This window comes from Vigna unguiculata, chromosome 10, assembly GCF_004118075.2.
Source record: "Vigna unguiculata cultivar IT97K-499-35 chromosome 10, ASM411807v1, whole genome shotgun sequence".
Taxonomy (NCBI): domain Eukaryota; kingdom Viridiplantae; phylum Streptophyta; class Magnoliopsida; order Fabales; family Fabaceae; genus Vigna; species Vigna unguiculata.
The window spans coordinates 34,508,031-34,535,152 of NC_040288.1; the positions used below are offsets into that span (position 1 = coordinate 34,508,031).

The 27,122-nt window shown below is 29.4% G+C and overlaps 2 protein-coding genes across 2 annotated transcripts; one reads left to right on the top strand and one right to left on the bottom strand.

Annotated features, from left to right (window-relative positions):
* Positions 1-3,727: 3,727 nt before the first annotated feature.
* Positions 3,728-7,976, bottom strand: LOC114166524. The gene is made up of 9 exons (XM_028051271.1): positions 7,683-7,976; positions 7,310-7,577; positions 6,228-6,329; positions 6,057-6,139; positions 5,837-5,953; positions 5,504-5,606; positions 4,783-5,413; positions 4,471-4,664; positions 3,728-4,122 (listed from the first exon to the last, which is right to left on the bottom strand). The coding sequence occupies exons 1-9, from the start codon at positions 7,799-7,801 to the stop codon at positions 4,006-4,008; spliced, it is 1,734 nt and encodes a 577-aa protein (XP_027907072.1). The 5' UTR covers positions 7,802-7,976; the 3' UTR covers positions 3,728-4,005.
* Positions 7,977-24,241: 16,265 nt separating this feature from the next.
* Positions 24,242-26,046, top strand: LOC114167297 (WRKY transcription factor 22-like). Its single transcript, XM_028052348.1, has 3 exons — positions 24,242-24,692; positions 24,850-24,960; positions 25,261-26,046. Exons 1-3 carry the CDS (start codon positions 24,301-24,303, stop codon positions 25,709-25,711), a joined length of 954 nt encoding a protein of 317 aa, XP_027908149.1. The 5' UTR covers positions 24,242-24,300; the 3' UTR covers positions 25,712-26,046.
* The last annotated feature ends 1,076 nt before the right edge of the window (positions 26,047-27,122 follow it).

A 27,122-nucleotide genomic window follows, 5' to 3' on the forward strand; every position in this document is an offset into this window, starting at 1 on the left:
GCATGTGCACAAGAAAAGAGAAAAAATATTAATCTAAATGACCTTAGAAGTATTTAACATACAAAAAAATAAAATAAAATAGAACTTTGTCTTGTTTGGGAATGTTTTACAATTCTTCAAATATGTCCTTGATCAGGTGCACTGGGTAACAAGTTTGCAACCGTAAAGATAGTTTACATTTATTTTGGTAGGAATATTTACGAATTTATTACAAAATTATCATGAGAAATTTCTCTAGAAAAAGTTTTAAAAAATTCAGATGAAATTTGTAAATATATATTCACAGGAGAAGATATTCTATAGAACTTAAAAGATAGTATTAGGAAAGAGATTACAATATTATTGGGGCAATCAAACAAGAAAGATAGTTAGGTATGTAAAACCCAAGAATTGATATGAGAAAAGTAGCTTATTTTAGATTTTCAATTACTGGAAAAAGATTGCATAGACATCTTTTTTAATAGTCTCCTTAATGAGTTTTACAATTTTATTATTTCTAACACATCAAAATTGAACCTTACGTAGTAGATAAAATAGAGGACAGTAGAATAGTTAAGCCTAAAACTTATATGAAGTTGTAATTAAAGAGGTAAACTATGATCATACCATAGAAACAACTTTCGTTAAATAGGTCTAGCTGAACTCAAATTGTACCATGCAATGATAAATGAATACGATGCACTATCTCCAGCCAAAAATGGACATTTGAAGACTTACGTCATGGTAGAAAAACCGTTGGTTGCAAAGGGATATATAATTTTAAATGGATTTAAATATGTTTTTGTCTCTCGACTTTTACTAAAAATTAAAATTAGTCTATTTTTAAAATTTTAACCAAATTTAGTTCTTTAACTTTAGAACTAAATGAATTTAGTCTTTTTAACTAAGTTTTGCTAAATTTATTTAACATTTTAAACACGTTTTTCAATTAATATTGAACTGGAAATGTAACAAAATTTGTAAACAATTCAAATGTTATTGTGAAGTATGTTTGAAATATCAAATAAAATTAAAAAAAATTGGTTAAAAAAACTAAAAATTCATGCAGTTCTAAAGTTGAGGGACTAAATTAAGTTAAAGTTTCAAATAGTCACTAAAAATCGAAAGACTAAAAACATATTTAACCCTTATTATAATTATAAAATTAAAATAAGTAATTTTCACAATTTTATTGTAAGATTTTATTTACTTTATAAATATTTTTATAATTGAAAGAAATGGCTAAATTTAAAAAAAAAATCAAATAAAGAAAACGGATAAAGTTAAAAATATGGTCACTTAAATGATAAAACTAATAAAACAATTATTTCAATTTAAAAAAAATGTTATTTAAAAGGTAAACCTGAAAAACAAATGTGATAAAAGAAAAATTCTTTATATATAAGTATGGACAAATTTTTTTTCTTTTTCCTTTTTTCCATCTTGTTCTTCTTTATACTCACTCACTCTTCCTATTTCCCCATCAACCACCCTCGCCCTCTCTTATACAAGAAAGGATGCATCTAGAAATCCTTTTTAAGTAGAGAATTCTACCTTAGACGCATTAGTTGAATCCAACTTTTTACTAAGAAAAAAAACAGAAACAGATTCAACTTTGGAAACATGTGGAGTGAAATGATCAACAAGGCATGCAAAATCTTTGCAGGTAAAAGACTAGACCACTTGCGTTGTGGTTTGAGAACATGAGGATATGGTGCAAGCATGTGTCACTTAGCATGTTCGTGACAACCTTTGTATTTTGTTTACGAGGAAAAATTATAACCTTTTCTGCATGTCCCTGTCGCAGCCTATGAAGCTGAAGCAATCACAGAACTCCATGCCCCCAAATGAGAATAACCAGTACTCTGTTCAAATTATCATGCAACAACTTTTTTTTTATTGCGTCGTCATATTAATGACGCAAATATGATGACCATCAAATCGTCTTAATGAAAATGAAATAATATTGTAGTGAGAAAAAGGAATAAAATGTATAACAAAGATAGAGGACAAAAAAATTCAGAACAATCAATTCATCTTATTTTCTTTCCAAGATTTCATATATTTGCTGAATTCTACTCTCAATATAACTCAATATAAAATGAATGCTATAACTTAAAATAAAGAAAAAGAAATAAATTAGTAGCATTGGGCTTCTACGCTTTTTTCACCAACTAAGGAAGAGGAAAACATTCTTTTGTTTTATCTTCATATCCTCTTTACTTCTATAATGTCAAATAATTATTTTATTAAATATTCCCGTTTTCAATTTATTTAGAGTTAAATTAGAATATATTAATAATGCAAAATACTTTTATTATTTTATTTTTATTTTTTTGCAAATGACATTGTTCAGATATGGGTGGGTGAACTCTTTCTTGATTTTCTTTTTTGTGGATAGAGGTTCAAAATTACAACATCAGCAGATAAGGGGATTTCTTCCTGCACCTCTAAGATTTCTTCTATACCTCCAAAAAAATTCTGAATTATTATTTGACCATTTAATTACAGTAACACAGATCGCACTCCCAGATTACATTTGATGAAGAATTTGGACTTCCGAATGTAAAAAAAAGTATATACCAGAAGTTAACCTTTGAAATATATATATATATATATATATATATATATATATATACCGGAAGAAATTTTGGGATACAATTTGTATAGCTTTACTCAAATAGTCAAAGGCTATTTTTGATATTTGAAACAAAATTGGAGCTGCAAGAAGAAAGCCGCGATCAAAGTAATGAGAGAAGAAGTCAACATTTCCTAAAGCCCTTAACTAACAGAAAGTATTGAAAAAGCTACACTCTCTCTTTGAACATGTTCTTTAGTAAGTACTTTCAACAACAACAAAGGAAAAAAAAACTTTTCTATAGATTTTTTATTTCTGTCATAGCTCTTTTATTTTACTTGTTCTACAAGATGGTCTAGCATATTGTTTTTATCATTTATCCTCTGTATTTGTGTATTTAATTTATTATTAAGACTTCAAAGTAAGTTTGAACATATAATAAAGATTTATTTAGGCATATACTTAATTTATGCATTGAAAGAGTAAAGTCAAACTTTATTATCTCCGCTTTACACAACTTGATAAAATACAATTGATCTACTAAATAAAAATTGATAGTTCTATAAGAAATTGTTCTATTGATTTTTGCTTTCTGCACCCCTTTCATTACCAAAACACTTCACAATAACAAAATAAAGAAAACTACAGTACCTTTTTCGCTACCACTACAAAGAAAGAAAAAAAGTATTGTTGAAGAAGACAACGTGTAACAAAAACAACGAAAAGTTCTTCACAAAATATTCCAGATGTTCAAAAAACTAATTCCAAGGAACTCGTTTTAAAAGATATTATATATATATATATATATATATATATATATATATATATATATATATATATATATATATATATTAGAAACCTTATTTCAAAAAAATTCACTCTACAAATCGTATTTAAAAAAAGTCAAAGAAAAAATCCAAAAATCACTTTTACTAACAGTAGAATAATCAATTTTAAAATTAGAGGGTGAGTAAAGAAATTTTAGCGGTGCAGGAAGAAAAAGGCCCTTACGCATCTACCTTCTACTAATCTACAAACATCATTGTTGCTACAAGATGGGTAGTCTGACGAGACTATAACTATGAGGTAAAAAAATGAATCCAAAAACAATGATCTTCAAGAATCTGTGAAAGTTAACCTATCTTCAAACTTCAATATAAACATATTTTCTTTAACTATATCTAAGCTCATTAAATTTGCATTGTTTCAAAAGGGGCAGAATTTGGTTAAAGATAGAACCTAAAAGAACAATTTCACCATTTGATTAGATACTGAAGCCAAGGAATCAATAGCTAGATTTTGGTACACCCTTAGCCAAAATTTCCAAAGCTCATTATTCAAAGTGATGAAAAGCACTCCCAAAAATTAATTTCTTGAATCTTCCATCCTTCCCTTCTGTAACAAAGGATGAATTACTTTACTATTTGCAACAAGAACAGACCAATATATTACTGAGTGACTCTCCCAAAAAAGTGTTCTATCTGCAGACACCCCTGGGAATGTAAACTACTTGTTTTAGCTCCAAGCTTTAATCTTTTCGAACTTGTTGAGTTTTCCTTACCACCCTGCAACACAAACTTCTAGATTCAGCTTACAGCTTTAAGCAACATCAGAATGATATAATACTCAAGTGAGTTGCTACTCTTAATAAGTGCATGTTTGAAAATGTTTATTTTGGAAGAAATGAACGTTTATTTTGCAATTGTTTCTCCAACATAAGCTCAACCAAACAAACTAAGCTGTCGAAAATCTATTAGCAAATAAAGTAACCTATTTGATGGTTATAGAAACTTGTGAAAGATAACAAGTTTATTGCTGGAAGATAGTACTGCTACTTTCAAATGAATCAATTATGATTGAAAACATTTATAGCTCAAATACATTCGACCAAATGTAAACATTAAAGAACTCACCGAGAGGATTTGGGTAGGAGTCCTTAGAACTTTTATTCTGCCACCTCTACCGTCTGCCCCGACAGCTATTAAATCCCCATTGCTTGATCTTTTTGCAGATGATGATTCACTGTTCTGTCCACGCTTGCACCATTTTCCCAAAAATCGATGAGTTCCATCAGGACCAAGCAATCCACCAGAAAAGCAAATATTATCTGGAAGTTATGATGGAGAATGAAGCATAAGCCAGAATTTAAGTTTTGCTGAGTAAATAATCAACCGTTTCTTGTTTTTTTATTAAAATGAATATCTTCAAAACTCATAGCACTATACCTGAATTTGAAACTGTAAATGGAGACTCCTTTCTAATGTTCACCACAGGTTGGTTGGTGGTGGTTTGCAAAGTTACTTCTTCATCCACAGGACCAGCTGAATTGTTAGTCATGTCAATGTCAATATCAACTCTGGGAGACTCGGCCAAAGTACATTTTCTTTGCAATAATGTTTCGGTCTTTGTGGCCGACGTGGTCTCTGGCTTCGCTAGAGAAGGCTTGCTAAAAGCAATATCATCCATGTCTTGGTCTTTGTGGCTGTGTTTTGAACATCCTTGCAAAGCTTTGGTGCCTTCTAAGTCATCTTCATCAATTGTGACATAGTCTCTCTTTTTATCAGAAGTTCCATTACTAATATTCACAGTCTTATTTGTAGTAGCATTGGAGTTCTCGATCTTCGAAGATTCAAGAGATTTAGAGTTGTCATTTGCAGCCAGGTTTATTCCAGATTTGGGTGTTGAAATTTGTTTGTTTGGTTTTTCTACTGAAGATTTGCAAGCTGTCAATGCATCAGAATCAGTGTAACTATTCTCAAGATTCTTTGAACTCTTCGTTCTCTTTGAAAGTTTCAGAGACATCAGATATTCATTCTCTTTTGCTTCAGCTAATGTCTCCAGTTCTTGTACCCTTGCCTAAAAATGCCCAGAAAATTCCAACAGTTAATATTCATTTAAAACTTGCTACTTCTGAGATTAGCACTAACAAGCTCATCATGTGCATACCTTCAGTTTAGTGATCTTTTCTTTGGCCTTCTCAAGCTTTTTGCTATAACGAGCCTCACCTCTTCCAAGAACATTGCACTTGGCCATCAATTCTTTGTAAGTCCTGTCAGAATAGTGCAATTTCAATTTACATTCCAGGCAAAAGCATAAGAGCTTTAGTCAACCAGGCACAATTTCAAGGGCAAAACATGTATATTGTGCCTACAATACAGAGAATAGTATCTCAACCAAAAGAAGAAATATTAAATTGACGGCTTCAAATTTCAGGAAGTCCAAAACTGGGAAACTTTTACAACCTAGCTTATTCGGCAAAATAAGGTTAGGGGGATAAACCTGTTTCGCATGACCAGAGATCTTTTCAATGTATCTATAGTGTCTTTACTGTTGGCCCCATTACCGAAAGTGGCAAGCTTCAAAACCTCCTCTTCATCAAGGTCCAGATCAGACACTCTACGGTGCAGGCATAAACCAACTTAGCAAGAAGTAAAATGATAAATAAATACTGTATCATAAACAAAATATGGTTACTCAACCAAAACGAAGCTCCACTCACAATTTTAATGCTGCAAGTTCTTTAGCCAAAGCCATATTCTTTTCTTTTAATCTAAAAGACTCCAAAGTTGACTTCTCAAGTTCCTAAATCAATATAAATCTCCACAAGTTAATTCAACCTGTAAATAGATAAATTGTCACAAATAAAACAAAAAGCTACTGAGTAACTCGCCTCTGATTTCATATGAAACTGGAATTGTATGGACGCTTTTTGATTTAGTGCCTCACTCTTTAATGCTGTTTCTATCTTTGCCTGCTCCTTGCAAATACAAAGCTGAAGGAAGAAGCATAAGAAATCAATAGCTTGACAAAACTTCTTTCAAAAAATTCCAGTAAGAGTAATACATGAGAGCAAGATTAAATTCCTTTACTCTACTAAACCACTCATTCCTCTGTCAGAATGCCTATCAACAACATGAGGTTTTTTTAGTTTTTACTGCTCAAAGTAGCACGTCATATAAAATGCATGAATCTCGAGTTTCTTTCTATTTATCCGATCATCAGAAATATAAACACATGCGCGGATATTCATTGAGCTATTGTAAAACATAACTTCTACAGAGAACATTACAAAGAACAATTCATTTCAAAACAAAACCCCATTCTTCTTGTGACTTAATTTTAACCAATTAATGACTAAAAGAAACAAAAGCCAACACCCTTTCCAACCCGTAATCATCAACAACAAACCAGTCATCAATTTAGCATTCCATTAACAGTTCTAAACAACTAGTAGTGCCACCATACACACACTCAAACCAATCCCATTTACACCACAAACTAAGCTAAATACAATCAACAACAACAGCAATAAAAGCCTTATCCTATTATTATACTAAGTGATCATAGGTAAATGGATCGTAAGATATCACTGAATCCAAAGAAAGACTAAAATCTTGAGAATATTATCCAAGATTTCTCCTAACAACTTCCTCGAATGACTTTCTTGGTCTTCCTATGACTCATATCTCCATTCTGAACATCAAGTGTCTCTCACACCTCAGCCTAATGCACTCATTTACCCCACAAATTAATATGAACACAACCAACAACAGTTGCAACAAAAGCCTTATCTCGCTGTGTGAGGTCCGGTACATGAAACACAACATCATTAAGTTCAATTAAAGAACAGATTTTACAAATATTATTCATCACAATATCCGCCAATGTCCTTCTTAGTCTCCTACTAAACACAACCATATATAAAACAAAATAAATAACATAACAAGACACAAAATAATGAAATAAAAATACCTCCTCCTTAACTCCTTCCAATTCCTTTGTTTGCCGTTCCAGCTCAGAAGTAAGCCCCGAAACTTTCACCTCCAATCTATTCACTTCCCTACGCAGAACGCCAACATTTTCCTCAGATTCAAAGCTCTGCAGAAGCTTCCCACCATCGCTCGCGTCCCCCACCGACTGAAAATAAAGCCTGCATGCGTCGCTGGCCCTGCAACTCTGCTTGCAAATGGGGCAAGTGTGTTTCTTCCCTTTTGAAGAGTACTCGAACCATTGCTGCAGACTGCAAACAAACACACCCAAATCAAAATGAAGGCAAAGAACGGAACTTTAACGGCGTTTGTGTCGACCAGCGGAGGAAAAACGCAAGAGGGTAGAAGCGCCTTACCAAAGCTCGTGAAAGACGTGGCCGCAGATGGAGACCGATTGGAGGTCCTCGGTAATGGGGTTGAGAGGGTCGTAACAGATCGAGCAAATGGTGCCGGCGAATTCGCCGCCGTCCACCATCGTGTGCGGTGGGTAGTTGAATTGAACTGGACTGAAGGAACGGTTCTTTCTCTCCGATGTTTTCTAGCCACGCTTTTTTTTCCGAGAAAAAAAAATAGTGGGAAAATGAAGGGGAATTTGAAAGGTGGCACAAGGTCAATTTTTCTGAGGGCGGGAAAGAGAAAATGGAGAGAAGACGGTGCTAGTGGGTGTGTACAGTAAAAATCTTGATTCATAATTAGGATTAATATATGTATCACTTTGGTATGCAATTTTTTTAAATTTTAAAAAATGTGTCAATTTAGTTTTAATTTATGAAAAAGTATTTTAATCAGATTTTTTTCAGATAAAAATTATTAAAGTCATTAACTTAATTCATGACTTTTATTATTAAATTTTAATATAAATATCAATATTTAATTTTGTAACTAATTTTAAATATCAATATCCGTTAGTAGTGTTAATAATTTTTTTGCTGTAAAGAACTTAATTGAGACATCTTCTCAAAAGTTAGAACTCAATTGACACATTTTTTAAAGTGGATACCAAACTGACATATCTAAATGAAAGTAGGTATCATCAGATTAATTAAACCTTCATGATTATTAGAAAGGTAGGTTAATAAGTCTTGATTTCTTTTAATTTTGTTTTGTATATTTATATATTTACAAAGTAATTAATTAATTATCATTATTAATAATTAAAAAAGACATAATTATGTTTTAAGTCCCAATAAATTTAGTAACTTTCAATTCCGTTTTTATGATTTATTGATTATTCAATCAACTTGAATCTTAATATTAATTTTTTTGTTAAGTTAGGTTGTATTTGGATTAGAGGATAAATTTGAAACAGTGGAATGAGAAGATTTAAGAAAAATAGAGGTGGAGACGAAGTTATTTGGCAAAGAAAAATACTTAAGAAAGAAGGAGAATAAAAAGAAATATATATGTAAGGTTGAATGATGTAATTTAGTTTCATTTATATAATAAATTAAAAAATGTTATAAATTAATTTAATTAAATAATAAATTATGATTTGTAAAATCCTAGAAAATGATATTTTAGAAGTGACAATGGTTTAAAAATAATGAGACTTGATTATTTTAATATTAGAAGGTTTTAGTATAAATAAAATTGTGATCTTAGGATTGATCCTCTTGGTGAGTTCTTCAATCTGGACCGATCAGTTTTTCCGTTTGTGTAAGCTAAGTTTCTGCTATCTTTTTGTCTTTTCTATTTTTTGTTGCATGTAAGCTCTCTTCCACTTGCATGCGTCGTTTTATTTATCAGTATGAGTCTCTGCTGATTAGTGATCATAATGGGAAGTCCTTATCATTCTTATGATGTTTCTATGTGTAGATAGAGCATCATGTGGAGTTAGAGACGTCTGACGTTTATAGAGTTGTTTAAGAAGATATCAAGTAAGGGAAGTTAATTTCTATGTCTTAATGCTTAAACTTGTTAAGAAATCATATTGTGTGTTTAATTTGTGATTGATTGATGTATCTGATATGCATGATTGCTTTATATGTTGAAAACTATAAAGATGTGTGTTTTTCCTGATAATTGAGAATAATTGGTGGTTTAGATGTGTTTTGCATTTAATTGGTATGAAAAATTAGATATAATTGATGTTTGATAATTGAATGATCTCTACACTGGTTTTAAAGTGGTATGGGTTGGCTGAAGATGCATAAAACGGGTTAGATCAGTTTCTGTATAATTTTGCAGAGTTGAACACTCGTTGGAAGAGTGAGCTGATCTGCAAAATTATGCAGATTCGCAAACTCGTTGGGCGAGCATGGGCCACTGCTACTCGTTGGACGAATTTCCAAGTCAGAAACTTCCAGACCTGGACTAGTGGCTGAGGGAGTGGTACTAGCTGGGCAAGCATAGGTCAATGGTTGGGCGAGTAAGTTGGGTGGTATTTTAGTTATCATAGAAGTTTTACAATTATTATGAATGATGAGTATACGATATGAGATTGTTTATATGAGATTGAGTTGAGATTGGTTGATGCTAACCCAAAGAGATTTAGCAGTGATTGTGGATTGTGGTAGTGTATGCATTGAGGTAGAGATTGTCTTGACAGTTATCCTGACGCTCTAATAACCATCCAAATTTTTAAGTAGAGATGAATGAGGTATGTGGTGAGAAGAGCAAGAGGTCCTAGCCTAGGGGTTTTTCCTTGACCATAGGTGTTAACGGACTTACCTTGTATGTGGTAGAGTTTTCACTCTTAAATTGTTGCTCTACAGAGCATGAGATGCCACTACAAGTGCAGAACTAACTGGATTCGACCTCAATGCATGTATCCAGATTAGTTGAGTCGTAGTCTATAAATATATGTATGTGAATATCTACTTATTTGTAGTTGTTATATATATCACTATTATATCCTTTTACAAAATTCTTTAAAAGTCATTAACTTACCCTTCTTTTGTGTTTTTGTCTTGTGTTGTTTGTTTTCCTTTTGCAATTATCACCTATTCGATGAGAGCATTGGTGGTTGCAGTTTTAGAGGCACCTCTAGGTTGAGGAACCATCTTTTAGGTCGGAAGGCGGTTTCAGTGAGGAGCTGTTGTAAGTGGTTAACTTGTACTTAGAGTTAGAAATGTTTGGTATGTATATATTTATATAGTTCGATCATTTGTAAGACTATATTAATATACTTTATACTTATACATTCGTTTATCTGTTATGAACACTAAGATGAAACATCCTATTTTATTAGTTTTAAATTGCTAAATTTGGGATGTTATATGATTTTATTATTATTATTTAAGAATTATAATTTTATTTTTATTTTTAAATTTATTTATTACTATTTATTATTTATATTATGTTTAAAATTATAAAAAAATTATTAACATTTACGTATAACATACCACTTTCTGCCCTTTCCACGTAGATCTCTTCATCTTTGAAGCGAAAGTATAGCACAATTTTATTTTAGTTTTGTTTCTCATGTTTTATTAATATTTTATTTTAATTTTTTGAACATTTTCTTCAAATTTTTCGTCTTTGACAATCGGTGTCTCAATCCAAACACAACGCAAATGATTTGGTTGTTAAGTGATTGATGTTAGGGATATCTTTACTTGTTACCTTCTCCGCTACCCGTGCGAGTATCCGTTTAGAAAATATCTGCAGGTATTAAAGTACTTGTGGGTATTAGTTGATACCTGCAAATATTTAAAAAATATATTTTATAAATTTTTAAAATTAAATTTAAATATAAATACAAAAAAATGTTAAATAAAATATAAATTTAATTTAAATTTAATTTAATCTAATAATATATGAATTAGAATTTAATCTTAATTAAATTTAACTTAATAAAACATAATTTTAATTTTAATTTTTTGCGAGTAACGTGTACCCGCGTGTACAGATAATATGCTACCTGCACCCAACCCATTTATAAACGGATATTAAAATATTCGCTACCCGCGACTACCAACTATTCATCGCGAATTTTATCCGCGAAACCCACGGACATGAGCATTTTTGTCATCCCTAATTGATAAGTTTATTATCTTATATGAATTGTCGCCACGTATAATTTTATTATTTTTAAGATTTTATAAATTATATTTTTATTATTATAATTTTATATTTAAATTTAAATTAAATTGTTTTTTTAGGTTTTAAAACCTAGGTTTAGTTATACCTTTGGTCCCCTTTTTTACCTTTGATCTCCATTTTCATAACAAATCTCAATTTGGTCCCTCTAGATTTTTTTTTTTGCCTCAATTTGCCACGTATTAGTTCCTACATTTTTTGACTTTTTTTTCAATTTTTTTTTTGAATTTTTTTTTAAAATACAATAAATTTGCCATGTGTGAAGCTGTTATTGTGCCACGTGGTAGTGACAGAGTGATGTGGCAGTGACAATGACACGTGTCACTTATATGTCAGGTGTCATTCCTATTTTCTTAATTTGGTCCCTTTATTTTAATTTTTGTCTCAATTTAATCCCCACTTTTGTAAAAATTGAGCACCTTTGTCCCTTTCCAAATTGAAATCAAATTTAATTTTCGTATAAATATACACAAATAATTAAGTTTAGTTAATTAATATTTTTACGTTGAATTTTATTTAAAATTGTTTTAAAGTTGTTAATAGAAAATAAACTCATAAATTATATTCATGTTTTATACATCGTACTTTAATGTTGTTTTTTTATTTGAATTTATATTTCAAATAATTGTATATTTTTAAAATGTGTAAAGCTCAGTAATTTGTACACAAATGTTTGAATTGGTGTAAAAATATCAATTATAAAAATTTCAAAAATAATTTTATCTAGTCCATGTAACAATCAAAAACATATTAATTTAAAATTTGAAAACAATGTTAAGTAAAATTGAATGTGAAACACAAATTTAAATAAACTTATTTATGTTAAAAATATATGATAAAAATATCAATGTGAATAAAAATATGAAATTTAATAAAAATATTTGTATAACATTTATTTAAAAATTAATTTTTGTTTCAATTTGGAGGGGAATGAAATTGCACTATTTTTATAAAATTAGGGACTAAATTGAGACAAAAATTAGAATATAGTGACCAAATTGAGAAAGAGGAAATGACACCTGACATAATACTGACACGTGACATTATCATTGTCACATCACTCTGTCATTGCCATGTAGCACGACGACAGCTTGGCATGTGGCAGATTTTTTTATATTTTTAAAAAAATTAAAAAATAAATAAATAAATTCAAAAAAATTCAAAAAAAGTTTAAAAAATCCAGAAACTGACACGTGACACTCCATTTAAGGTTGTTACTATACCATTAACTGAAAGGATTAAATTGAGATCAAATTTCCCAACACATGGACCAAATTGAGATAAAAAAAATAAAGCAACCAAATTGAGATTTTGCTATGAAAATAGGGACCAAAGGAATAATTAAACATAAAACCTAATAACACATGTCATGGTGTGAATACATACATTAAATTGTTAATAATAAAATTGAAAACTTTTGAAAATTATAAAATTTTATTAATAGTGACAGTAGTTATTTTTTATTTAATCCATTTATTTAAATTTTTTATTTAATTTACTTTCTTTTCTGTTTTAAAATATCTAATTTTTTCATTTTCTATTTGGGATCAAATTACTAAATAAACTTAAACATGTTAAAATAATTTTTTAGAATTTATATATCAAATCACTTCACCGAAATATTCAAATTATTTTACTTTCTAACATAATTTGAACATGTATGTGGAGTAATTTGATATATAAATTCTAAAAAATTACTTTTAACATGTATATAAGTTGTAATTAAATTTATTAGTAATTTGGTCTTAAATTGAATCAAAAGTTTAGATACAAGACTAAATTGAGAACAATTAATGTCACGTGATATGACGGTAACCCAACACATCACAGTTTATATAAAGAAAAAAATATGAAAAAAATTAAATTTTTGACGAATTGACACATGACATGTATATACATGATGTTAACGTCAACTTAACGGAAATGATCAAATTAAATTTTTTTAAATAGTTAGAGGCATAAAAAACTAATAAGAAGACTAAAATGAAACAAATCAAAAAATTAGAGGACTAAATCAATAATTATGATAAACTTAATTTATAAATATTAATGTCATAATATTATACATATTTATATATTTTAAAATTTATAATATAAAATTAATTTTTAATTTAAAAACAATCAACAGTCAAGACGAAATTGGTTCCGATAATTTTATAATAAAAAAATCATTATTATCTCAATTCTTTTGTTTTGTATATTGATATCATAATGAAATATTTTAAATACATAATATAACGACAAAACCATTCTAAGTGTACAAGATATTTACAAAATATACTTGCAATTTATTTTTCGTACAGATACTGGTAATAAAAGTGTACTATCATATATATACATTCTTAATTATACATACCCAACATATCCATATCAGTGTCGTAAACAAATTAGCTTTACGTTAAGAAATTTTCCAGGCTGAAAATCCATTATCTGGTCATAAATAGGTTAGTGACATTTAACCAAATTCTAATAGAAAACAGACCGATTAATTTGACTCAATTAATACGATTTGACACTAACCACTTAGACCAAGTAAAAGAAAAGGTCCAAAGAACTAAAAATCTATTTAAGAATGTCCTCGTATGAACTTCATAGACAAGGTTTAATTCACAACCAATTTTATTTTTCTTTTTTGTAAAGAAAGGAAAGGTTGTGTTGTGTTTCTTCATGACAAATAAACCCATCATGTGGGTACTGTCCGAATTCGTTCTCGTTTTGACAGGAAATCCTTGCATTGACTAGGTATGAGTATGAGGAATCTCCGACTTTTTCAATTGAGTATAAGGATTGATATGTGGATATACATATCCCCGCCATAATATTTGTCCCCACCACATCTTCCTCTCCATTTAAATTATTAAAATATTCACAATTAATTAAGTAATCTTATATATATATATATATATATATATATATTTTTTTTTTTTTTTTCTTTTTTTTCAATTATTTGGTTTGTCATGAAATTCATTTGTATCTCCAATATATTTTTCATCTTATCATAACCTTTATGTAATTATGTTAAAATGATGCATGTTAATTAAAAAAAAATTTATGTCTTACATTTGAATCTTTCTATTTTATTTTATATTTTTTTTAACATGAGAATGTTGAATACTCTCAATTTAAGTGTTTAATATCATAAATCTTTCATTTACTAGTAATATCGAAAAAAACTATATTATTTACTTATTATTATTCATTTTTGTTTCATTTGAAGAACTCTTTTGTTTTGCTAAAACAATTTTCGTTATTTCTCAACTATTGAGTGTAAAGTCCTAATTTAATAGAATAATTCTAATAAATAGAACATCGCATGTTTATAGTATAAAATAGAGCCATAACATAAAGTACAAGGAGATAACCTATTACAATTATTCAAATACTAAAGGAAAAACCAAAGGCACAACACAATGTCATTAGACATAACTTAAACATGAGACACTTTAACTTGAGAGTGCTCACATGAGCAAGGAGTTGCAAAATTAAAACAGTTTGACAAAAGGTGCTCAAAAGAGTATTAGCTACCACACTCAAAACTAGACAACAACATCACCACCATCTGAACGATCTCTAAGAATCTCCACGCACGTCTGCTCACACCAAGTATTTGGTGATCATTGCAAAAAGGAAAAAGTCAAACAGAGAACACAAACAGAGAGAAAGGGTAAGCTAGAGACAAAAAATAATTTTTTAACATATCAAAGAGCAATCATTTTATTAAACAAATTATAACAGGCAATTCAGTAAGCACAGAAGGCATGTGAAGGCAAACAATGCAAGACCTTCAAACTCAATTATCCAGATGCATATAAGGAGATTAGATTCACTGGATGCTTGCACTTGTGGTGACCTCTACTGCTCTGCAGAGTCATTGCCAATGAGTTTCACCCTACTACGCACAAGGTTAGCCTTCAATCATCTAAGGCCCTTATCCTGCCAAAGATTAGGACTTTCTGCTACTCTCACTACTTGAATTAGTACGCTCTATGTGAGACAAACTGATTCTTTAGAGTTTCAAGATGCAACCTTGCTTAAATCCTTATCTAATTATATACATTACAACACCACCATGAAATCTCACCAAGAGATTTATGGAATTACGTCTAACTCATGTCACATCCATGTTCTCACACCATATTCCACATGTGTTATCTCATGACATCCAAATCTCATGTCATTGCACCACCAACCAACCAATTCATAAATCATTTCATTTCATACCAAGTAAGTCAATATCACATGAAACATACACAATCACAGATTCATGCCTTTAAGAGTAATTGAATCAATCCATAAGTTAAAGTAAGGAATTAAAATTCTACAGCAATTATCGCTTAAGCTAGACTGATCTCGCTTAAGCTATAAATTATCGCTTAAGTTAGACTGATCTCACTTAAGCTAGAAATTCTCGCTTAAGCTAAAATTTCTCGCTTAAGCTAAACTAGTAGATTTTCACTGATTTCAACATGAAAAACCCAAAATCCCAAACAAAAAAAAAAACTAAAAAAAAAAACACAAACACATTGCATAAAACATTGGCATCATACTTCATGCTTTTAAAAGGGTAAACATATCAATCATTGGAGCATACAAACATTCAAGCAACTTTGTTGTCAATCTCGCTCAAGCTAAGGAGCTCTCTCTCGCTCAAGCGACAGAAGCCTCTCGCTCTAGCGAAAAGCTCTCGTTTAGGCGAGATTGAAATTAGAGGGCATTATGAGGGTTCACAAGTTCTCGCTTAAGCGAGGCCTCCTCGCTTGAGCGAGATTACTCTCGCTAAAAAATGGAGCTCGTCGCCTGAGCGACAGCTGGAGCAAAACTTGGGATGAACTTCTTGTTAATTTCGCTTAGGCGAGGGTTGCTCGCTTGGGCAAAAATAACAGAGCTCTTCCCTGCTCACACATGCACCCCAAAAAAGCAATACCAAACAACATTTCAACCATTTCCAGACAACCACAAAAGCGAGCAAACATCAAAAACATTATTTAAAACTAGCTTTCCTTATCTGGACAAATACTAGCCAATCAACACAAACACTCCAAGAAGAGCACCACAGTTCATAAGACGAACTAAAGAGTTACAAAGCACAAACATAAGGGCGGGAATAAGTCTCTAGGGACAAACCTAAGACAGAACCAAGGCAACTGATTTGGAAAAGGAAAAAAAACGAAAGGTCGAACTTAACTTACATGGAAGAAGCACATTTTGCTAGCTCGGGGGAGGAAGAAGCTTATGCCCTAGTATAGCTTTTGCTTCAGAACTATAAGTGAGAGGGGAAACTCTTTCTGGAAAAAATGAGATAGAATGAGACTGAGTGACTGGGAAGGGTTCTGGGGTAGTAAGGTTGGCTGACTATGGGCCCTTACTTATTAAAGTTGAGCCCATTTACTTAAAACAAAAGTGGGTCTTACATTAAGTACATATGATATGTTGATATTTGAAAAGTTTTCTTAGAAGACACACATTTGTTTTTTTTTTTTTTATATATTTTTATTTGTTGTTTATTTTCATCATGCAGAATACTATTTCGATATATTTTATCTAATTTTTTTTTTATTTTTTAACTCATTATCAATCATACTATAATTTATTTTTTCACTATAATTGTATAAATAACTTTTATTTACTACAATATAAAAATTTAATGTAATTGCCATGAATATTTTTTTATCACCATCCAACATATATTGGAGTTCAAAATTTTAGTCTAATATTTATTATTTGTTTTTTGCGTCATTTTGATCAAGTGATGTATTATAACTTTTATTAGTGTATAAAAAAGAGATTTATTAGAATTTAAAAAATTTAAGTAAACAAACATTTAAAATATATTTTAATTTGAATATTTATTTTCTTTTTATATTTTTTTAAAATATTTTTAAATTTTATCAACTAGGTTTCATTAATGTTTGCAAATTTAATAAATGTTTTGGTTCTCATAAAATTTTATTTGGTATTCTAATCTAAAATGTAAACAATTATAATTTACCTCAAAGTATTTGATATCGAAGAAACAATCATCCTCCTAATATTGAATATTTGATAATATTATGTTTCATTTACGTAATTTTTTATTATTTTATAAAAATTAATTAAAATTAATATTGAAATATAAGAAAATGGGTATGAGATTATACTTGTTACCCGGCGGGGATGAGGATGGGACAAAAGTTTGATACTCGTTGAATTTGAGTATGAGGATGATGATGAATTTTTTCTACAGAGATGGGTATGGGATAGAGAAACTCGTCCCGCCCTGCCCCATTGCCATCCCTAGTAGCTTATGCGGAGATGATTTGAAAGAATGAATAAATGAATTTGAGAAAAAATAAAAGATGAAGTGGTGTTGATATATGTTAAAAAGATATTTTAATGAACTAAAATGTAAGATTTTATTTTTATTTTTATTGTTAAATTAATATAAAATATTTTTTTTTAAATAATGAAAAATAAAATGTAATAAAATTAATTGCCTTAAAATAATTTTAATTAATATTATATTGTAATAAAATAAAATTTCTTACAAATTAATTATTATTGTGTTTAATATTTGTATTATAAATATAAATTAAAAGAGTGTTTTGAACATCTAAAAAAATTAAAATAAGTTATGAAAAAATAATATGTGCATAGACACAGAAACAATGGAAAAAGAGATTAAATTAAAGCAAGGATAAACTTTCTTCAATAGCTTTAATGTAGTCACAAGTAAATATGTAAACAACATAAAAGGACACATTATAGTCTAGCTTTTTAAATCTTCTTATATGTTTTGATTTTATTGCAAACAAAGCATATAAAAATATGAAATTTTTGTAATTTTTTTGAATTTTTAAACCTCGGTTGTTGGAGAATCGAGACCTATATACACTTTATGCTTCTGTTTTCCAAGAATTGCATCTTAATAATTCGTCAAATTTTTAAAATTGTAACTCTTTTTTATATTATTTTATCTGACTATAGAGGTCCAAGCTCCGATTATGCAAAAATCGAAGCTTATACAATTTATATGCTTTGGTTGCTTAGAATCGAGGCCTAAAGGTTTCTTAAAAATTCAAAATTGTCATTAAGTGCAGACCTTTAGCCTTCAGTTACTAGTAAAACTGAAACCTAAAAGTCTGCCTAGGTTAATTTTTCGCAAAAGTTGCAGAGTCGCTAACTCCATTTCTACAGCTTTCTCCTTCGTCCCTTCATTTTGAACGCCATAGCCTTTGTTCCTCCACTGTGAACCCTTCATTTTGCCACTAAACCCATTTTTCTTCCTTTGGCGAACACCATAGCCTATGTTGCAGCTTCCTCTACCACCGGTTGTGAAGACGCACCACACTTCGATCTAGTACTCCTTTTCAATGTTAAACCCTAAAACAGTAGAAAACCTTAATCCTCAAATTAGCCTACCTTATTTTGACGAACAACTTCTTACCACTTGGTTCTTCTATGCATCACCACTAGATTTCAAATTTTGTTCCCTGAAATTAGAAGATAAAGCTCTCTTCCAAACTGTTCCTCTTCGATGCATTCACGATGCCCTTCATCTAGACCCTGCTATGTTTAAAACACATGTTAAATTTCATGTTTAACATTAAATATATTAAATAAATAATCAATAAAACAAATTAATCTAACACGTGTCAGCATCCTCAAGTATACATGTCCCTAGATTATGAGTCTACCTGGAACACTGTTTGTCAAGAAGTTACACAGTTAACGCTGCTCAAAAATAGAGACTGAAACCATGAGTTTTGAAAGCATGAGGATCAAAATGAATTAAGGTTTCTAAGATGGACCATTTCCAAAACATGATAATAGTATAACGAAAAACATAATTAACCAAAGAAATAAATATAGGGACTAAATTAAGATTTTGTCACGTGGCACTGCCACGTCACACTATTATTAACATGCCACACTGACAGTACCACGCAACACAACTTTGAATTGACATGTGAAAAATTCTTTTTCAAAACTAATAATAATAAAAAATACAAAATCAAAAACCACACATTGACATGTACTTTAACCTTATATTTACAATACTAACGGAGAAAAACCAAATTGAATAACTTTTGAAAAAGTGAGACAAAATTGAATAACTTTTAAAAAACTCAGGATCAAATTAAAAAAAAAAAAATCTGGAGGATCAACTTGACTCTCTTCCATAAAAACAAAACAAAAAAGTAATTAAACTTAAAATTTATTGTATGAATGATATAAAAGATAAAAACTAAAAATTCATGTTTTAATTTTATTTTTTTATTTTAATATAAGTTTATGCAATGACCAGTTGATTGATTTTGGAGTGTAAGCATAAATCAAATGTTAAAGTTCAAACATGAATTTATTTGAAAACTATTTACATGTTCTTTAAATGTTTTTTTTTTAAATTTATTTATTGATTTTCAAATTTTTATATATTTGTGTGCTTTGATTATATATTTATTTAATCACAAATTTTTTATTATAGGAAAAAAAATCAAATTTTTATTAATTAGTTAACTTTTATTTTATATTCAATTTATTATACAATTCAAAATTACAATTACAAATATGCTTACAATATAATATAAATAAGGTTAAATATGTTTTTGGTTTAGGGTTTAGGGTTTAGGGTTTAGGGTTTTTGGTCTTTTAACTTTCAGTAAATTTTGGAATTATTCAATTTTGAAACTTTGGACCAATTTAGTCCTTTATCTTTCAAAATACGTGGATTTAGTCCTTTTAGTCCAATTTTGTTAAGTTTATTTGACATTTCAAGCGCGTTTCATAATAGTATTTGACTTAACATTAAAGTAAAAATGTGTCAAACATTATAAACAACTCAAATACAATCTTGAAATACATACGAAACATCAAATAAACCTAAAAAAATTTGATTAAAAGAATTAAATCCACGTATATCAAAAGAAGAGAGACTAAATTGGTCCAAAATTTACTGAAAATTAAGGATAAAAACATATTTAACTCATATAAATAAAATACAACCAAATTATAAAATAATTTCTTAAACTATCATTAGTTAATTCTAAATGCATGATTTTATATTTAAATGCAAGTCAATTTTAAAAATATAAATTAAAGTTAATTTAAAATTTTTTAAAAGTCAATTTTAATGATTTTTAGTTATTTTTTAAATCAATTTAATTTCGAGCATCTAATCTAATAAGAGTGATGTATAAAATTTGATAACCACACTCTTCTTATAAATAATAATTTCTTATAGTTAATTAAGATTATAAGCTTTTTATTATAGATTTCGGTTTTGTTTCAAAACTTTGGATGCATATCAAAATTATTGACTGACATTTAATCTGAGGAAATCGCCACGTTTCAATAGTCATTCAGAACCGAATGAAGATGAATGGCTGACAATTCCTCAACGGGCACGAAATTAAACACGCCATTATTTTCTTTTAGTCATTCGAGGAAAATGAATGACCTAGAATTCTTCCCGAGATAAAAACACCGATCTTTCTTTAGCATTTCAAGAAAAATAAATGACGAACAGTTCTCAGTAAACACGACAAAAATAAATATTCCTTTTCGAACAACTTTTACAAAGTCGTTCTTTTGGTAAATTTGTATGCCTCAACGGTAAATTTTCTCTTAAGGCCATTGTATTTATTAGTGTTCCTATTCTTTACTTCTGACATCTAATACTAGATATATTAAGGAAAACAATACTTTATATTTCTACAAAAATCTTAAAAATATTAAATATGTCTTACAAGTTTATTTACAAATTGAAACATATTTAATAGGTTATTTTTATAACTCACAAATAAAATTTTGCATACATATCTTAACATAATATTAATTATATATTTAAAAAATTAAAATTATTTATATTTATATAATTCATGTAACATTTTTATCACATCATTTTTTATGTATCCTTATTATTTGCCAAAAAAATTTAAATATTTTAAATTTTAGAGAAAAAAATAATATAGTTTTTAAGATATTTAAAACTTTATGAATAATGTATATTTAGTATTAAAAGATAAGAATTAATATATTTGTTGAAAACTAATGTTACAACATATGTCTTAATATTTAATTAAAATACATATCATAGCCAATATATTATTACGCAAAATATACGTCTTAGTATTTAAACAAATATACAAAAATATTAATTACTATAGATTTTTATTACCCTTAAATATTAATAAATTTGGAGTAGAGAGAATATTGAGTTACTCTTTTTTAAATAAGATGTGATCAATAAATATGAACTTAGGGGAGAAAATTAATTAAGTCAAATATATTTTAAACTTATTAAATTCATATCTCATTAGAAAAACTATATTTTCTAATTTTTTTTTTCTAAAACTTGAAATCAATATTTTGTTTTTTTTTTTTTATCTCTAACAGGATATGATATAGTTAAATGCTTAGGTACAAAAACTAATGTAACTCATGGTATTTATATATTAAGTGGGTTTGGTGTTTTTAAATTTTATTTACAATTTATCATTATTGTATGTAATAATTTATTGTTAATAATAATATGAAAATCTTTAGTTCGAAATACAAGTTTAGAATTTTTATTTGTTTGCTTTGTTTAGAAATTAATACAGCACAAAAGTGCACAAGTTGGTTAGATGTCCAGTTAAGCTATTTAATGACAATACACATTTAATTAGGATATTAGAAACAGGGTAGAAACATTAATTTATAAATATGTATTGATTGGATATCATTAACTGGTGCACACCAACAATAGCTTAATTTGACTTCTTATTATAGAATGGAGAAGATAAATTATACAAACTCTATTATTACTTTATGATAATCTTCGATTATTTCAATGCCACTCTTTATTGAGACTATTAAGATCTATGAGATTTAACAATAATGTGTGGATTCAAAAGGTGTAAGATAAATAATCAGGAATCATGAGAGTTATATGTTAGCCAATGACATATACAGTTTGGGTAGGTTAGTTTCAAGGTATAAGAGATTCACTCTACAATAAACTTTTCTAAGTTCTTATAATGTTGGTGAAAGTTTAGTTTGAAGATTTCTAATAACATGGTAATGGAAGAAAAAATTGGTAAGGGAAGAAAAGAAAATAGATGTGATGTATATTTCTTTTTATTATTCATAATCATTTTGTTTATTTAGACAATCCAAATATAATACCTCAAACTTTGGAGGTTACATTTACTTAAATTTATTTTATGCGGTTGAATTATATTAAAATTTATTTTCTCATATGATACCAAATATTATTACTGTCTATACTAGTATTTACTTAAATTTATTTTATGCGGTTGAATTATATTAAAATTTATTTTCTCATATGATATCAAATATTATTACTGTCTATACTAGTGTCTACTCCAGTTAGATTTGGTGGGTTGAACTTAGATATTAGTTTAGAAGTCATATATATATATATGTAAGTTGTGTTAGAGATAAAATTTTATTTTCTAATATGATATTTATACAAGATTTATGTATCTATTCCAACTTTCGATTCTATTGGTATCTTTATTATTCACATTTTCAGAAAATCTATTTTATGAAATTGAATTAGATTTTAAAACTTTTTTATAAGATGATATCAAAGTTTATTAATATTTATTTTAGAATTAAATATGTTTTTGGTACCTTAACTTAGTGAATTTTAAAATTAGTTCATTTCGAAATTTTAGACTAATTTAGTTATTTATCTTTCGAAATACGTGAATTTAGTCTTTTTCATCAGATTTTGTTAGGTTTATTTGATGTTTTGTATGTATTTTAAGATTGTATTTAAGTTGTTTATACTGTTTGACACATTTTTATTTTAATGTTAAATTAAATACTATTATAAAACACGTTTGAGATTTCAAATAAACTTAATAAACTCATTAAAAAATGAACTTGAGAAAAAAAAATTCATGACTATTATATATTCTTCATATCTGAACTAATTAAGAATACGTTATGTTGCATAGAAAATAGATGAGATAAAATAATTTATTTTCCTTAATTTTATATTTGTATAAAAAAATACTTGTATAGTGTTATACTATATATAATTATTATTTTTAAATGGTTACTCATAAAAATATTTTTTTCATAAATAAGATAAATGTTAATTAGTATTCATAAAACGATTAAAAAATTAGTCACTATGCAAAACAAATACAATTTGTATAATTTTTAATTAATATTGTTAAGACACCAATTAGTAAAACCCCTCCAATAATAGGATTTTTGTTTATTTTCCTTTCACTCTTTTTTTTTTTCACTTTCATCTCAAGAAGTTTTTACCACAGTTTTGTCCTGTGTGAGCTGGCAACACCATTAATATTTAATTATTTGTCTGCACACGAATTACTTTCCGTGACAGTCCCAAGGAGGAGGGATGCGTGCGGAACTGTGATTCTTTGCCATAATCCAAACCTTAAAGTCTCACCACTACCTTTGACATCTCAAAATGTCAACCCAAGAAAATCAAAAACTGGTTCCATAATAAAACAATAATATAACAAAAGAAGAAGAAAAAAAAAAAAAACACAAATCAGAAAGCACTTGAGAACCAGCACACTAGGACATAAGATACCAAATTCCTCTTTGAAATAAATAATAATTACCAGTTCTTTTGTTTGACTGTAATGTTTTCTTTAAATGATGTTAATAATCTTCTAGCATTCCATTGTATGTATTAACTCACTTCTTCTCTGTTACAATAAATATTTACATTAATATGTGTTTTATATAAAATCATAATTTAAAGAAAAATACCAATGTTTTTTAAAATTGGAAAGAGATAAGGACTTATTTGTTTGTGAGTAGACTTTTGTTCAATGTCCACTTTCTCTCACTATCTATATATACATGTCTTTTCCTACTTATAGCATCTTATCTTTCACTGCTCAAAAAAAGTCAGCGCCTTTTTTTTTTTCTTTGTCCTCTTTTTCAGACCTTGTCCTTACGGTTATGGAACCAGATTGGGATCTCCACGCCGTCGTCAGAAGCTGCACCGCCACTTCCTCCGGCGCCACCACCGCATCCACCACCTCATCTTCTGGCTTTGGGGCTTCTGTCCCACCTTCTACTTCCCACAGCTTCTTCTCTGTTTACAACCCTGCTGTACAAGGAGGCCAAGTTGTGCCCCCTTCGGAGAACCCCTATGGAGTAAGACCTTCCATTGAAGAGCTTCACGAGCTTTGCAAGCCTTTCTTCACCAAACCACAGCCTCACACCTTCCAACCCTCTTCTCCTCTCTCTTCCTTTTCTTACTCATCAGTGCCCAAATCACCTCGCAGCCACCAAGAACAGAAGCAGCCACCCCAACCCGGTTCTGCCTCCACCCCAAAACCGAAAAGAAGGTTAATATGCCCTTTTTCTTTCATTTTATAATTCATGGAATCGGAATTAGATTCTCCAATCAAGAAAGATTTTGAATTTATTTACCTCTTAAAAACCATGTCTTTGGTTCATTCATGACTTGCGTGTCTGAAATGCATGTTTTTTTGTTAACCACAGGAAGAATCAGGTTAAGAAGGTTTGTGATGTGGCAGCTGAGAACCTCTCCTCGGACATATGGGCATGGAGGAAATATGGACAGAAACCCATCAAAGGGTCACCATATCCAAGGTTTACCTTAAAAAAAATTCGTCTTTTTTAACAATGAAAGTTTAATGGAGTAGTTGATTCCTAGTCTAAAATAAGAAAAAAGTTTTAAACTCAAACAAAACTCACAGATACAATTATATTTACTTTATCTATGAACGGAAACTTGTGTATACAATTTGTAAGAAGCCAGACTTTGACTTTTTTCACTTTACCAACTCTTTGTTGTTAGATTTTGCCTTTTTTTAAAGGAAAGCCAAAAGGGGTTAAAGTTATGAAGTTGAAAAAGGAGCAACGAAACATTGTTTGTTGTGTGATTTACAGGGGATATTACAGATGTAGCAGCTCAAAAGGATGTTTAGCGAGGAAACAAGTGGAGAGGAACAGATCGGACCCAACAATGTTCATAGTGACATACACTGGTGAACACAACCACCCTGCTCCGACTCATAAAAGCTCCCTTGCTGGCTCCACGCGCTACAAACCTCAGACCGGTGGAGACACAGCCGCCACAAAAGCGGTTTCTCCGGCGACCTCATCAGAGGTGGCACAGCACAGTACGAAGTCAGAGTGCACAGAAGAGGAGTTGGAAGATCTGATGAAAGATGATGAAGAAGCAAATGAGTTAGAGTTAACAGAAACAGTGGTATCAGATGATTTCTTTGAAGGGTTAGAGGAACTGACAGGGTCTGCCACTGATCCCTTTACAGCTAGTAGCAGCATTGATCGGTGGCCACTGTCCAATAATGCTACCACTGCCGCTGGTGGTAGCTGATTCACGCTTTTCATTGTAGACAATACCAACTTTTTTCTTTGAGGGGTAGAGGAACATGTTGGTGCATTTTCGAGGAATCTTAACTAACAATTGCTTTGTGAAAGGGAGAAAAGTTCTTCCCAAGTACATAGTGAAAGTGTAGATTAGGCATTCATAAAATTTGTCAAAGTTGGTGATTGTTAGCCATACCTCTGATAATGTGAAATCAATTTGTTTCCATAGCTTTTTATTTTTGTGTCCATGTAATTTGATTAAGTTGGTAATTGGTTGTGATAAATATGGTAGCACTTTTGCATTGTCTTTTCCTCCCAATGATGAGTACTGTGTGACTATTATATAAAGGTTCATAATTGTTGGGTAGTTATTCCTGCTGAGGTATATGCTCAACCACAAAAGCCTCATGGAGAAATATAAAAATGTATTCTTTACGCGGTTTTTAAATTATCATTATTTATAGTATATAAAAAAACTTTATTATTAGATTTGGTGAATGAATAATCAGATTAGCTAAATATAGATTAATGCACTGTTATAAAATCCTTTAGTTGTTTAAAATATACGTATAATTTCGTCAGATTATTAGAATGTATAAAAAAAATCGTATTATCAAAATGTTTTTCTATGTTCAAGACTTCTTTCAATGTTCTAGACCTCATTTGATCAAGAAATTAATAATAATTTGGTATTAATATATATTGACTTTATAAAAACTTACCTGATTGATCCGAGATAAATTAGTTTGATGTCTGGAGTGAATGTGAGTTCTGATATGCTATTAGGGAGAGTCCACATGTAAAAATTTTGACGCTCAAGTCAGTAAGAGTTCAAGTCACTACGAGATATTTCTGTGAGTATGAGAGTAAAAAATGAGTATTGGATGAATGTAATCCCTATGATAACATGTATTTATAGGCTTTTTCATGAGTTTGTTGGTATATAGAGAATAAAACCAAATAAGATAAGCTCAAGATATAATAACAAATTAACAGATATAATAACTAGATTCAGTTTATTATAACTTGAATTCTATATATATTATCATAAATATCATTTACACCTGATTTTAGGGTGTTAATATTTCATACAAATCTCATGCTTATTGGGACATTTAAGACCTAACAATAATAATATATTTTGGGTAGGGTATGTACATAAGCACCCCAAGCTCGAGAAGTTAATAACTTATATTTTGGGTCGGGTATGTACATAAGTACTCGAAGCTGGAAAAGTTAATAACTTTTGCAGGTGGACCACGTTATTAATTGAACGAGTTTATATGTTGCTTTTAGCTCTTTGTAGTCGATTTTATTTGTTACTTTTAGGTCTTGGATGAGTTGTATGCTGCTTTTAGCTCATAGTTGAGTTTGTACTCGGACACTTATATTTCCACGCTTTTAGACGCTTAATTTAT

Excerpts from the sequence above, each read along its gene's own strand:
- LOC114166524 (XM_028051271.1), bottom strand. The coding sequence starts at position 7,801 with ATGGTGGACGGCGGCGAATTCGCCGGCACCATTTGCTCGATCTGTTAC. Across the intron at positions 7,578-7,682 it reads CACGTCTTTCACGAGCTTTG|TCTGCAGCAATGGTTCGAGT; the intron begins GTAAGGCGCTTC and ends GTTTGTTTGCAG. Across the intron at positions 4,665-4,782 it reads ATTTACAGTTTCAAATTCAG|ATAATATTTGCTTTTCTGGT; the intron begins GTATAGTGCTAT and ends CATAACTTCCAG.
- LOC114167297 (XM_028052348.1), top strand. The coding sequence starts at position 24,301 with ATGGAACCAGATTGGGATCTCCACGCCGTCGTCAGAAGCTGCACCGCC. Across the intron at positions 24,693-24,849 it reads ACCCCAAAACCGAAAAGAAG|GAAGAATCAGGTTAAGAAGG; the intron begins GTTAATATGCCC and ends TGTTAACCACAG. Across the intron at positions 24,961-25,260 it reads AAAGGGTCACCATATCCAAG|GGGATATTACAGATGTAGCA; the intron begins GTTTACCTTAAA and ends TGTGATTTACAG.